General features: G+C 47.5%; 1 protein-coding gene across 1 annotated transcript in view; it reads left to right on the forward strand.

Moving 5' to 3' along the window:
* The window catches only part of USP34 (ubiquitin specific peptidase 34), a 1418841-nt gene that overhangs the window by 650796 nt on the left and 755216 nt on the right, over positions 1–12829 (forward strand). Inside the window, 3 exon segments of the mRNA XM_030196176.1 lie at positions 1991–2200; positions 11229–11283; positions 11286–11353. Of these exon segments, the coding sequence (XP_030052036.1) occupies positions 1991–2200; positions 11229–11283; positions 11286–11353 (333 nt within the window).

Here is a 12829-nt window from a genome sequence, read left to right on the forward strand (position 1 = left end):
CCACGAAGGATGAAGGGAAAGTGGCTGGGCGTGCGTGCCAACAGAGAGGTCTCTGCGTGCCCTCTCTGGCACTCGTGCCATAGGTTCGCCATCACTGCCTTACGCTGTTTCTTATTATTTTAATTCCGTTCCTTCTTCCATCTTCTGAAGGATTTTCGTTTAGCTCTAATAGCTTCATTCACCTCATTTTTTAACCATGCCGGCTCTTGTTTGGTCTTCCGTCCTCATTTTTTAATACACGGAATATATTTGGTGTGTGCTTCCAGAATGGTATTTTTGAACAGCATCCACACCTGATGTAAATTTTTGAGCCTCATTGCTGCTCCTCTTAAGTTTTTTTTCACTGTTCTTCTCATTTTATCATAGTCTCCTTTTTGAATGTTAAACGCTAAGGTATTGAATTTCCTGTGTGTACTTACTCCAAAGCCAATATCAAATCTGATCATTTTATGATCACTATTATCAAGCGGCTCCAGTACCATTACCTCCTGCACCAGATCATGCGCTCCACTAAGGACTGGGTCTAAAATTTTTCCTTCTCTTCTTGGCTTTTATACCAGCTGTTCCATAAAGCAGTTCTTGATGTTGTCAAGGAATTTCACCTCCTTACCGTATGCTAATGTTACATTTACTCAGTCAATATCAGGTTAATTGAAATCACCCATTATTATTGTGGTGCCCAGTTTGTTAGCCTTCTTAATTTTCGGTAACATTTCTACATCTGTCTGTTTATCCTGGCCAGGCGGACAGTAGTACACTCCTATCACTATCCTTTTCCTCTTTACACATGGAATTTCAATCCATAGGTATTCCAAGATGTGTTTTGTTTCCTGCAGAATTTTCAATCTATTTGATTCAAGGCCCTCCTTAACATACAATGCTACCCCTCCACCAATTCGATCTACCCTATCACTACAATATCATCTGTACCTCATTGGTTATCCTCCTTCCACCAGGTCTCAGATATGCCTATTATATCTAATTTTTCATTTAGTGCAATATATATTCTAACTCTCCCATCTTTCTTAGGCCTCTAGTATTCACATATAGACATTGAAAACTTTTTGTAGTTCCTATTTATATCTCAGTTAAGTGTTAATTTACAATCTTTTGTTTGATTTTTATTTAAGGACATCTGATCTACTATGGCCTCTTTTGCAACCTCGCTATCGGGATGCCCTAGCTTCCTTCTTTTGGTGATATCTTTTAGATATACCTTGTTCTGAACCATGCGTTTTTGAGCAACTGTCTGCTTCATTACGAAGACTCTTTACAAGTTCCAATGGAGACTTTCCCATTGTATCCTACTGTCCTTGGAAGAACTGATTTCCACTTCTCAAGCAGTTATCTGCTCTGCCTCCTCTAAAGCTTCATCAATCTCCAATATTGATAGCTCAGCAAGGAAAGTCATCTACTTCAGCCAGCCAGGACACTGTCTACTAGATGTACGTAATCTTTCTGGTGGGACTGATTTACTATCTGGTGTTTCCCTAATGGACATGATTGCACAATGTGTTTGCTGGTTGCAGTTTTGAAGTACTTTTATCATCTGTGTCGAGGAAGTCTCCGGACATCTCCCTAAGAGCACACCTTAGTATTTTCTTGGCCTACCAGGCCCCAGGGGACAACCTTCCAGCTTCTTCAGATATCATTATCTAGCATTTTATGAATGTATTTCTCCATGCCAAGCTTCTATTGCAAAAGCCCCATTATGGGTGTAGCATTGAGCTTGGAAGAGCAGTTCCTTCCCTGTACTGTGAGATTGCATCCTCCACTTCTAAGCTTATTCAGTCTTGCTATGTATAGAAAACATCTGTTACAAGTAAGCAGCATTGCTTACTTTGTGTCCTTGCTTAGATAGTTTGTGTATGATGAGTTGATTTGCTCATGCTTATGAATGGAGTGATTTTGAAGGAATAGCTATCTGAATTAGCCAAATGACCATAGGTGTTCTCTAATCAACTGAATTGTCTTCTGTTTTTCTTTCTAGATGGTATTTGTCTCCTTGGGCGCACCAAGAAGGGAGCGTAAAGGTGAAGGTGTTCAGTTGCCAGCATCCTGCCTACCTCCACCTCAAAAGGATAATATTCCAATGCTGTTACTTCTGCAGGACCCTCATGTTACTACCCTCTTTGATTTGTTGGAGATGCTTGCATCTTTTAAACCACCTTCAGGAGACATAGTCATGGAAGACATTGAGGTATGTATATTGGTGATATTTACACTTAAGGTTAATGATCATAAAATATTTTGTTACTTGTAAACCTTGTTGTCTCTATGAAAAGTTCTCTTATGAAATTGCCCCAAAGTTGAAAGGTATTAATATACAAACAAGTCTTTTTTTATAAACAGGGAAGTGGTAGAAATAAAGGACATGAATTGAGGTTGCAGTAAGTGCTTTTTAATGAAGATGGTGGTGGATGCCTGGAATGCCCTTCTGGTATAGCTGGTGGAGACAAAAACAGTGACAGAATTGAAAAATGTATAGGATAGGTACAGAAGATTCCTAAATAGAAAGAAGACAGTATCAAACAAAACATAAATGACTTATAGATATGTTTTGTTATAGATGTGTTTTAATAGGCAGGGGTGATGCTTAGATGACAACTCCAACAGTATGGAAATAAGGCCAGTGACAGACTGACTTCTGTGGTATCTGTTCCATGTATGGCAAGACAGATCAGGATAGGCCAGAGTGGGCTTAAGACAACAGTTCTAGTATCTGGGAAGTTTGGGGGCAGGCATTTAGACCTCTGTATGTATACTCTGGAAGAAAGGCAGTTGAGTGGGATAATGGTAAGAGATATTTAAATATCTCCGTGGCATTAATGTACAGATGGTGAGCCTTTTTCAAATGAAGAAAAACTCTGGAATAATAGGGCATAGGATGAGGTTAAGAGGTTATAGGCTCAGGAGTAATCTTAGAAAATACTTTTTCATGGAAAGGGTGGTGCACACATAGAATAACTTCCTGGTGGAGGTGGTGGAGACAAGGACTGTCTCTGAATTTAAAACAACATGGGACAGGCACATTGGAATCTCTTAACGAGAGGAGGAGATAGTGGATGCCGAGGATGGGCAGACTGAATGAGCCATTTGGCCCTTATATGCTGACATGTTTTTATGTTTCTATATGTCCTGAAGATGGACAAAAACAGGTGAGGATGAAGTATGCAGGTTTTTTTTTTTAACCAGATTTATATTGTATTCTATGAATGTGAATGCTGTATATCTTAGTGAGGGAGGGAAAGATATCTTAAAGTTGAATTTAGCGAGTAAAATGTTAGTAATACTGTTGGATTCTTGGTTTAATTATTAATTGATCATGAATGTGACTGTTGGGAGACGAGATGGACCGTGTAGGTTATTATCTGCCATCATTTACTATGTATAGTAAAAGTACACACAGTATCAAGAAGGCATGCACTTCTGCATCACCCAAGGGTATGCATGTTTGAGGATATAATTTGGATAGAACATGCATGGGCAGAATCATGAACATGCATAGTTTATAAAATACCTACATGCTTGCTTCACTTACATACATTTACATCTACTCATAAGCAGGTGTAAATGTAGTGGGTACATTTTTTTCTGAAGTGGGTACATTGTAACTGTAATTCTCAGAGGTCAAGCAGGCTGCTTGTTCTCACATATGGGTGACGTCTGACGGCAGCCCCAGGAACAGAATCTTCCTAGCAACAAAGTTTGTAGAGGCCTTTCGCGCCCGCGCGCGCACTGTCATCCCGCCCGAATTGCGAACGTGCCTCAGTCTCTTTTTTCCGCTGTCAGGGTAGCTGTTTTTCTGCTGCTCTGCGCCCCAGAAAGAGCCCTCACAGCTTTGCTGTTTGTCTTTTTGTGTCCTCTTCGGGTTTTTTCTCGTTGTTTTCTTTCAGTTCTCGCTGACTGATCCGCACGTTTCGTGGCTTCAGTGTCTGGGGGCTGGTCATCGCCCCACCGCCTGTACTTTGTGTCTTCAGCTCAAAAAGAGGACCCAGGTGGCGAGATCGACTCAGTGGAACCTGCTGTTCGGAGCCCGTCCGGTTCTTCGACGTCGGCAACGGTACCGAGGTCTTCGACGTCGATGTCGGCATCGGAGAGTGCTTAGACATCGGGAGCACAGGTGATGGCTGTCCCTAGGACCCCCCATGCCGGTAGCAGTGAGCCATTGAATGGGTCTCCACCTGCCTTGAGGGCTCCTGCGGTACAGGTCCATCAGGACCGACTTCTTTTGGACCCGACCCTGAGGAGGCGTGTGGATTCCACGTCCTCCTCGTCGGTACCGGGGGCTTCCGGTGGCGTGCTTTGAGTGAAGGCGAAGAAGCACCATCATCCTTTGCCTTCCTGCCACGGTACCGAGAGCTCCAGTGCACCGAAGGATTCAGTACCCGGCAAGTGTCGACGCCGAGAGGGACCGCTCCCCCTCTCTCCAGGAGATGTGCTTCTCTCCGGACAGCCCGGTACTGCCTCCGCACCCCAGGCAGATTCCGGCATTGTCCCCTGCACCGGCCCCTCAGCTTCTCTCGACAGATGCTCTTGACGAGCACCTCCGAGCTCTCCTTCCTGGGATTATGGAAGGGCTGCTGCGATCATCAACTTTGGTACTGGGGGTGCTTGCGCCGCCGGTACCGATGGTGGATGCAGCAGCTGGCTCTCCGCCAGTGGTGAGGCCTCCGACGCCAGTGCCACTTGTGCTATCGGCTTCGCCTGTCTCGGTGCTGGTGCCACATGCGGCATCCGCTTCGGTGGCCGCCCAAGTTGACTCCCTGGCATCGTCGATGGCAGGAGCTTCATCGCCGCCGGTGCGGGAGTCTTTTTCTCGATCCTGCCATCGAGGCTGTAGTGCCTCGGCAACGAGACGGGCTCGGATTCGGACTGCAGTCAGGGAGCTGGTGTCCAATACCAAAGGGGAGGACTCGGAAGCAGAGGAGGACCCCCGATATTTCTCTGATGAGGAGTCTGGTGGTCTTCCTTCTGATCCCACTCCTTTGCCGGAGAGGAAGCTTTCTCCTCCTGAGAGCTTGTCTTTCTCCTCCTTTGTGTGGGAAATGTCTACGGCCATTCCCTTCCCAGTGGTTACTGAGGATGAGCCCAGGGCTGAAATGTTCGAGGTCCTGGACTATCCTTCACCACCTAAGGAGTCGTCCACTGTTCCTCTGCATAATGTCCTGAAACAGACATTGCTGACGAACTGGGCGAAAACATTATCTAATCCCCACATTCCCAAAAAGATTGAGTCCCAGTATAGGATCCATGGGACCCAGAGTTGATGAGGACCCAGTTGCCTCATGACTCTGGTGTTGTGGATTCTGCTCTCAAGAAAGCCAGGAGTTCTCGGGATTACGCCTCGGCGCCCCCAGAGCGGGAGTCGAAAACTCTAGACTCTTTTGGGAGGAAGGCCTATCATTCTGCTATGCTCGTGTCCAAAATTCAGTCCTACCAGCTCTACACGAGCATCCACTTGTGGAACAATGTGCGGCAACTGGTGGACTTGGTTGATAAACTCCCGTCGTAGCAGGCCAAGCCTTTTCAGGAGGTGGTCAGGCAGCTGAAGGTGTGTAGGAAATTTCTGTCCAGGGGTGCCTACGATACTTTTGATGTCTCATCCAGGGCCGCTGCTGAAGGTATACTGATGTGCAGACTCTCATGGCTGCGTGCCTCTGACCTGGAAAATCGAGTCCAGCAGCGGATTGTGGATGCTCCTTGCCGGGGGGATAACATTTTCGGTGAGAAGGTTGAACAAGTGGTCGAACAGCTCCACCAGCGGGATATCGCCTTCGACAATCTCTCCCACCGGACGCCTTCAGCATCTACCTCATCAGGTAGACATTTTTATGGGGGAAGGAGGAATGTTCCCTATGCTTCTAATAGGCGTAGGTATAATCCACCTTCTCGACAGCCTGCCCAGGCTAAACCCCAGCGCGCTCATTCACGTCAACAGCGTGCGCCTCCACAGGCCCCTCCAGCTCCCCAGTAAAAGCAAGGGACGTACTTTTGACTGGCTCTAGGTGAGCATAGCCGATATAAAAGTGTCTGTGCCGGACGATCTACCGGTCGGGGGAGGTTAAACTTTTTCACCAAGGTGGCCTCTCGTAACCTCCGAACGGTGGGTTCTTCAAATAGTCCGACAACGATACTCCCTCAATTTGACCTCTACACTTCCAAATTGCCCACCGGGAGCTCAGTCCTTCAGCTTCCAGCACAGGCAGGTACTTGCAGAGGAACTCTCCTCCCTTCTCAGTGCCATTGCTGTCGAGCCCGTGCCACTGGGGCAGGAAGGGCTGGGATTCTATTCTTGGTATTTCCTTGTGCAAAAGAAAACAGGAGAGATGCGTCCCATCCTAGACCTAAGGGCCCTGAACGAGTATCTGGTCCGAGAAAAGTTGAGGATGCTTTCCTTGGGCACCCTTCTTCCCATGATTCAGGAAAAACGATTGGCTATGCTCTCTGGACTTAAAGGATGCTTATACTCACATCCCGATACTGCCTGCTCACTGGCAGTATCTTCGATTCCGTCTGAGAACACGTCATTTTCAATACTGTGTGCTGCCCTTTGGTCTCGCCTCTGCGCCCAGGGTATTTACAAAATGCCTGGCGGTTGTAGCGGTGTAGCTGTGCAGACTGGGAGTGCATGTGTTCCCTTATCTCGACGATTGGCTGGTGAAGAACACCTCGCAGGCAGGAGCTCTGCAGTCCATGCAGATAACGATTCAGCTCCTGGAGCTACTAGGCTTTCTGATAAATTACACCAAGTCCCACCTTCTTCCAGTTGAAAAGCTAGAATTCATAGGAGCTCTGCTGGACTCCCAGACGGCTCATGCCTACCTCCCCGAGGCGAGGGCAGACAACCTTCTGTCTCTTGTTTCCTGGGCCCGAGCTTCTCAGCAGATCACAGCTCGGCAGATGTTGAGATTGCTAGGCCACATGACCTCCACAGTTCATGTGACTCTCATGGCCCGTCTTCACATGAGATCAGCTCAAGGGACCCTAGCTTCCCAGTGGTTTCAAGCTACCGGGGATCTAGAGGACGCGATCCAACTGTCACGTCTGTGGCCGTGACCACCCTCAGACTTACCTTATTTCTGGGGGTCAGCATCTGTGCTGGCTTCTGTCTGTTTCTGTTAGTTTTGTCTCTGTCTCTGTGTGCTGATTACTTCACTAGACCTCACCTGTGTTGGCTATGTCTCTCTGGGGAGCCAGCATCTAAGATGGCTTCCGCCTGTTCTTTTCCAGCTTCCAAGATGGCTCCTGCCTGTCCTTCCTATGTGTTCCAAGTCTCTCCTTGGTATGAGTGTGTTCCCTGCTCATGTCCTGCAGTAGGTGACATCATCAGTGAGAGCCTTCATAAGGAAGTGCTGTGCTTGCATTCAGGGCCTTTGCATTGTTATGCCAAAAGGTCGTCAGGTTAGTGGGTGTACTGTTGCGCTACCTCATAGCCTTTCTCTGGGGCTCTTGCCCATCTGCTTTTGTGTCTGTGGACTGCTAGTCCTTCTGTGTGGGCTGCTGCCCCTCTGCTTGTGTGTCTGTGGACTGCTAGTCCTTCTGGTGCTCCACTCTGTGTTTGGAGCCACTGAAGCTTCAGCCTTTGTGTGGTCCCTGTCTGTGTTGGGAGCTGCTGAAGCTTCAGCCTTTGTTTGATCCCTGTCTGTGTTTGGAGCTATTGTGCTTCCAGCCCTTGCATTGTCCTGACCTCTGCTAGTGCCTGAAACCAGATATTCTCTGCTTGCTGCCTGTCTCTGACTATTGCCTGAACCCAGATATATTCTCTGCTTGCTGCCTGTCTCTGACTATTGCCTGAAACCGGATATTCTCTGCTTGTTGCCCGTCTCTGACTACAGCCTGAACCCGGATATTTTCTGCCTGCTGCCTGCCTCTGACTGTAGTCTGAACCCTGATACTCTCTGTGTGCTTCTGCCCAGCTTATGTGTATACCCTGTATCCTGCCTCTGCCTAGCTAGTGTTTATCCTGAATCCTGCTTCTGCCTAGCTAGTGTATATCCTGAGTGTTTATCCTGAATCCTGCTTCTACCTAGCTAGGGTATATCCTGAACCCATTTCTGCCAAGCTTGTATGTGTTTCCTGTCCCCTGCCTCTGCCAGGCCTGTATGTACCTCCTAGCCTCTGCTTTGCCAAGCTTGTATGTATATCCTAGCCCCTGCTCCTGCCAAGTCGTTGTGCACATCCTGTCTGCTCGGTCTGTCTTGTGTTTCTTGCTTAGTGGCTGCGTAGCAGCTTACAGTCCTAGTCTAGTATCTAGCCTAGCTTCCCTTATGTATCCCAGACCCAGGGTGGGTCCTCTGGATCTTCAGTTCTTGCTTTGTCCTGCAAGTTCTGCCAGCCACCCGCACTGGGGAATTAAACTCCTGAGGAACGGTGGTCAAGCGCAGGTGAAGCTGTTCCTGTTCTGCCTGTTCTAGTTGCCTGCCTCAGTTACTACTCCAGTCCTGCTCTTCCTTGTATCCAGTTCCAGGGTGGTCTTGCCTGCCTCTCGGCAGTGGTCCAAGGGCTCATGAATTCCGGTTCTGCCTCAAGAACCCAACAGAATGGAAAGACCCCGACACCAGCTGTCCACAGGGTATCTCAACTCCCTTCATTGGTGGACAATTCGATCCAATTTGACCTTAGGGCGTCCCTTTCAAATTCCTCAGCCATAAAAAGTGCTGACATTGGATGCGTTTCTCCTCGGGTGGGGAGCTCATGTCGATGGGCTTCACACCCAAGGATGTTGGTCCCTCCAGGAATCAGGTCTTCAGATCAATCTCCTGGAGTTGCGAGCGGTCTGGAACGCTCTAAAGGCTTTCAGGGATCAGCTGTCCAATCAGATTATTCAAATTCAGCCAGACAATTAGGTTACCATGTATTACATCAACAAGCGGGGGGGGGGGGGGGGCGGCCCTGGATCTCGCCCCCTGTGTCAGGAAGCCGTCCAGATTTGACTTTGGGCTCACCGCCATGGCATGTTTCTCCAAGCCACTTATCTGGCAGGCGTAAACAACAGTCTGGCCGACAGGCTGAGTAGGATAATGCAACCTCATGAGTGGTCTCTCAACTCGAGAGTGGTACGTCAGATCTTTCAAGCGTGGGGCACCCCCTTGGTCGATCTCTTTGCTGCTCAGACCAATCACAAGGTCTCTCAGTTTTGTTCCAGACTTCAGGCCCACGACAGACTAGCGTCAGATGCCTTTCTCCTTTATTGGGGGAAGGGCCTTCTGTATGCATATCCTCCCATACCCTTGGTGGGGAAGACTTTGCTGAAACTCAAGTAGGATCGCGGGGCCATGATTCTTATTGCGCTTTTCTGGCCGCGCCAGATCTGGTTCCCTCTTCTTCTGGAGTTGTCCTCCGAAGAACCGTGGAGATTGGAATGTTTTCCAGCCCTCATCACTCAGAACGAGGGGGCGCTTCTGCATCCCAACCTCCAGTCTCTGGCTCTCACGGCCTGGATGTTGAGAGCGTAGAATTCGCCTCCTTGGGTCTGTTGGAGGGTGTCTCCCGAGTCTTGCTTCCAGGAAAGATTCCACTAAAAAGAGTTACTCTTTTAAATGGAAGAGGTTTGTCGTCTGGTGTGACAGCAAGGCCTTAGACCCTCGCTCTTGTCCTAGAGAGACCCTGCTTGAATACCTTCTACACTTGTGTGATTCTGGTCTTAAGACCAACTCCGTAAGAGTTCATCTTAGTGCAATTAGTGCTTATCACTATCATGTAGAAGGTATTCCTATCTCTGGACAGCCTTTAGTTGTTCACTTCATGAGAGGTTTGCTTTTGTCAAAGCCCCCTGTCAAACCTCCACCAGTGTCATGGGATCTCAATGTCGTTCTCACCCAGCTGATGAAACCTCCTTTTGAGCCACTGAATTCCTGCCATCTGAAGTACTTGATCTGGAAGGTCATTTTCTTGGTGGCTGTTACTTCAGCTTGTAGAGTCAGTGAGCTCCAAGCCTTGGTAGCCCATGCTCCATATTCTAAATTTCATCATAACAGAGTAGTCCTCTGCACTCACCCTAAGTTCTTGCCGAAGGTGGTGTAAGAGGCCCATCTGAACCAGTCAGTTGTCTTGCCAACATTTTTTCCCCGTCCTCATACCCTCCCTGCTGAGCATCAGTTGCACACATTGGACTGCAAGCGAGCATTGGCCTTTTATCTGGAGTGGACAAGCCCCCACAGACAGTCTGCCCAAATGTTTGTTTCTTTTGATCCCAACAGAAGGGGAGTAGCTGTCGGGAAATGCACCATTTCTAATTGGCTAGCAGATTGCATATCCTTCACTTATGCCCAAGCTGGGCTGACTCTTGAGGGTCATGTCACGCTCATAGTGTTAGAGCCATGGCGGCGTCAGTGGCCCACTTGAAGTCAGCCACTATTGAGGAGATTTGCAAGGCTGCAACGTGGTCATCTGTCCACACATTCACATCTCATTACTGCCTTCAGCAGGATACCCGGCGTGACAGTCAGTTTGGGCAGTCGGTGTGCAGAATCTGTTTGGGGTCTAGAATCCAACTCCACCCCCCTAGGCCCATTTTTGTTCTGTTCCGGGCTGCACTCTCAGTTATATGTTATTTTTCAGGTCAATCTATGTTATGTCCTCACCGTTGCGAGGCCCAATTGACCCTGTTTGTTGTTTTGAGTGAGCCTGGGAGCTAGGGATACCCATATGTGAGAACAAGCAGCCTGCTTGTCCTCGGAGAAGGCGAAGTTACTTACCTGTAGCAGGTATTCTCCGAGGACAGTAGGCTGATTGTTCTCACCAACCCGGCCACCTCCCCTTTGGAGTTGTCTCTTCCCTTGTCTTTGCTTGTGATTTGACTGAGGCATGTTCGCGATTCGGGTGGGAAGACGGTCGCACATGCGCGGTGCGCGTGAGTGCTATGTAAACTTTGTTGCTAGGAAGATTCCGTTCCTGGGGCTGCCGTCGGACGTCACCCATATGTGAGAACAATCAGCCTGTTGTCCTTGAAGAATACCTACTACAGGTAAGTAACTTCGCTGTTCTGCAGGTTTTATAAGACTATTTACATATGAAAAGACATAGGTGCTTATGTAGCTTTATAAAATAGCCCCAAGTAAGTGTCTAGTTGTATTTTGTATCTAGGTGACCTGTTGTAATTTACTTTCATAGTGTAGGTAAAAATACAATTAGTAATTACTTTATGGAAAAATAAATATTTTGCAATATTCAGTTTAATTAAGATATTACTGAGAAGCTGTTGGATAATTGTTTTGCATGTACAGACTACAAGATGCGAGGAACTCCACCTTCATGCAGAAAACCTGTCTAGACGTGTCTGGAATTATTGATGCTGCTTCCTACATGTCCAAATATGTTACAAGCATTCCAGAATATTTCAGATGAGCAGGTGGGTTGTGTGCCTCAGTAATTTTTTAATTCAGAATAGATCTAATTTAAAAATAGATGACATTTTAAAGAAGAATATATTGTCTAAAGCATTCTTACTTTCCCTGTAGAAGAAAGGAAAAATAAAAAGGGACTTGTGCCATTAAATAGTACCACTTCCCATGCTAATCAATGTTCAAACTTAAATAATAGGAGAGAAGGAGTCTTCTCTGTTTTTTTTAACGTTCTTTTTTAAAAAATGTATTTTTATTGAATTTTAAATTATTGACGAAGTAAAAATACTTGCATATAAATCAAGAATAAATTAAGGGCCCTGTTTACTAAGGTGTGCTAGCTTTTAGCATGCGCGAACGTTAGAGACACCTCTATGAATATAGCATTAACAGCGCGGCTTAGTAAACAGGGGCCTAAATCTCCAGGAGGAAATCTATAACATGATATCAAATTAATGATGATTAGCATTCAATGCACCATTATTAGGAAGCGCACAAAAAGGAAAATGCAAGAAGAATAATAAAAAAAACTTACCAAACAAACCACAAAAGTAGCATACTTAACATGGCTTAAATTCTAGAACATTCTTGCATGATCTAACCAGACGCTTCAGCAGCTGCAACAGTTATAACTGTCTTGTTATTAAGGAAAACAGACAATTGTGCTGGCTCAAAAAGTATGTACTTAATTGATCTATATTTAATCAGTGCTTTTTTTGTGCCGGTACGCAACGGTAATGGCGTACCGGCACCTTTTTTCTGGGGCTCACCTGCTCGCTCCCTGCTCTTTGCACCCGACCGATCCCTGCCTCGTAAAACTTTTATTTTTTCGCGAACCGGCAGACTGAAGAAAGAAAACAAACAGCAGACAGGCTTGCCTCCTTCCATCGCGTCGGCCGCTTCGTTTCCCTGCATTCTCAGCACGTCCCGCCCTCCTCTGATGTCATTTCATTTCCTCGAGGGCGGGACGTGCTGAGAATGCAGGGAAACGAAGCGGCCGACGCGATGGAAGGAGGCAAGCCTGTGTGCTGTTTGTTTTCTTTCTTCAGTCTGCCAGTTCGCGAAAAAATAAAAGTTTTACGGGGCATGGATCGGCTGGGTGCAAACAGCAGGGAGTGAGCAGGGGAGGGTGAGCAAGTGGAGCTGGGGGGTGTGGGGCAAGTGGGGCTGGGGGTGTGTGTGGGCAAGTAGGGCTGGGGTGTGTGTGTGTGTGGGCAAGTGGGGCAGGGGGTGTGTGTGTGGGCAAGTGGGGCTGGGGGGCTGGGCAAATGGGGCTGGGGTTTGAATGATCTCAGGGGCAGGTGGAGGCTGGGGCGAGTCACTGGACATTGAAGGGAGGGGGAGGATAGGGGGCAAAAGAGAATCGCTGGACATGGAGGGGATGGGATAGTAGGGCAGGGGAGAGAGGAGAATGGAGAATTGCTGGGCAGGGGAGAGAGGAGAATGGAGAAATGCTGGACATGAATGGAAGGGGAAGGCAGGGA

Source organism: Microcaecilia unicolor, chromosome 3, assembly GCF_901765095.1.
Source record: "Microcaecilia unicolor chromosome 3, aMicUni1.1, whole genome shotgun sequence".
Lineage (NCBI taxonomy): Eukaryota > Metazoa > Chordata > Amphibia > Gymnophiona > Siphonopidae > Microcaecilia > Microcaecilia unicolor.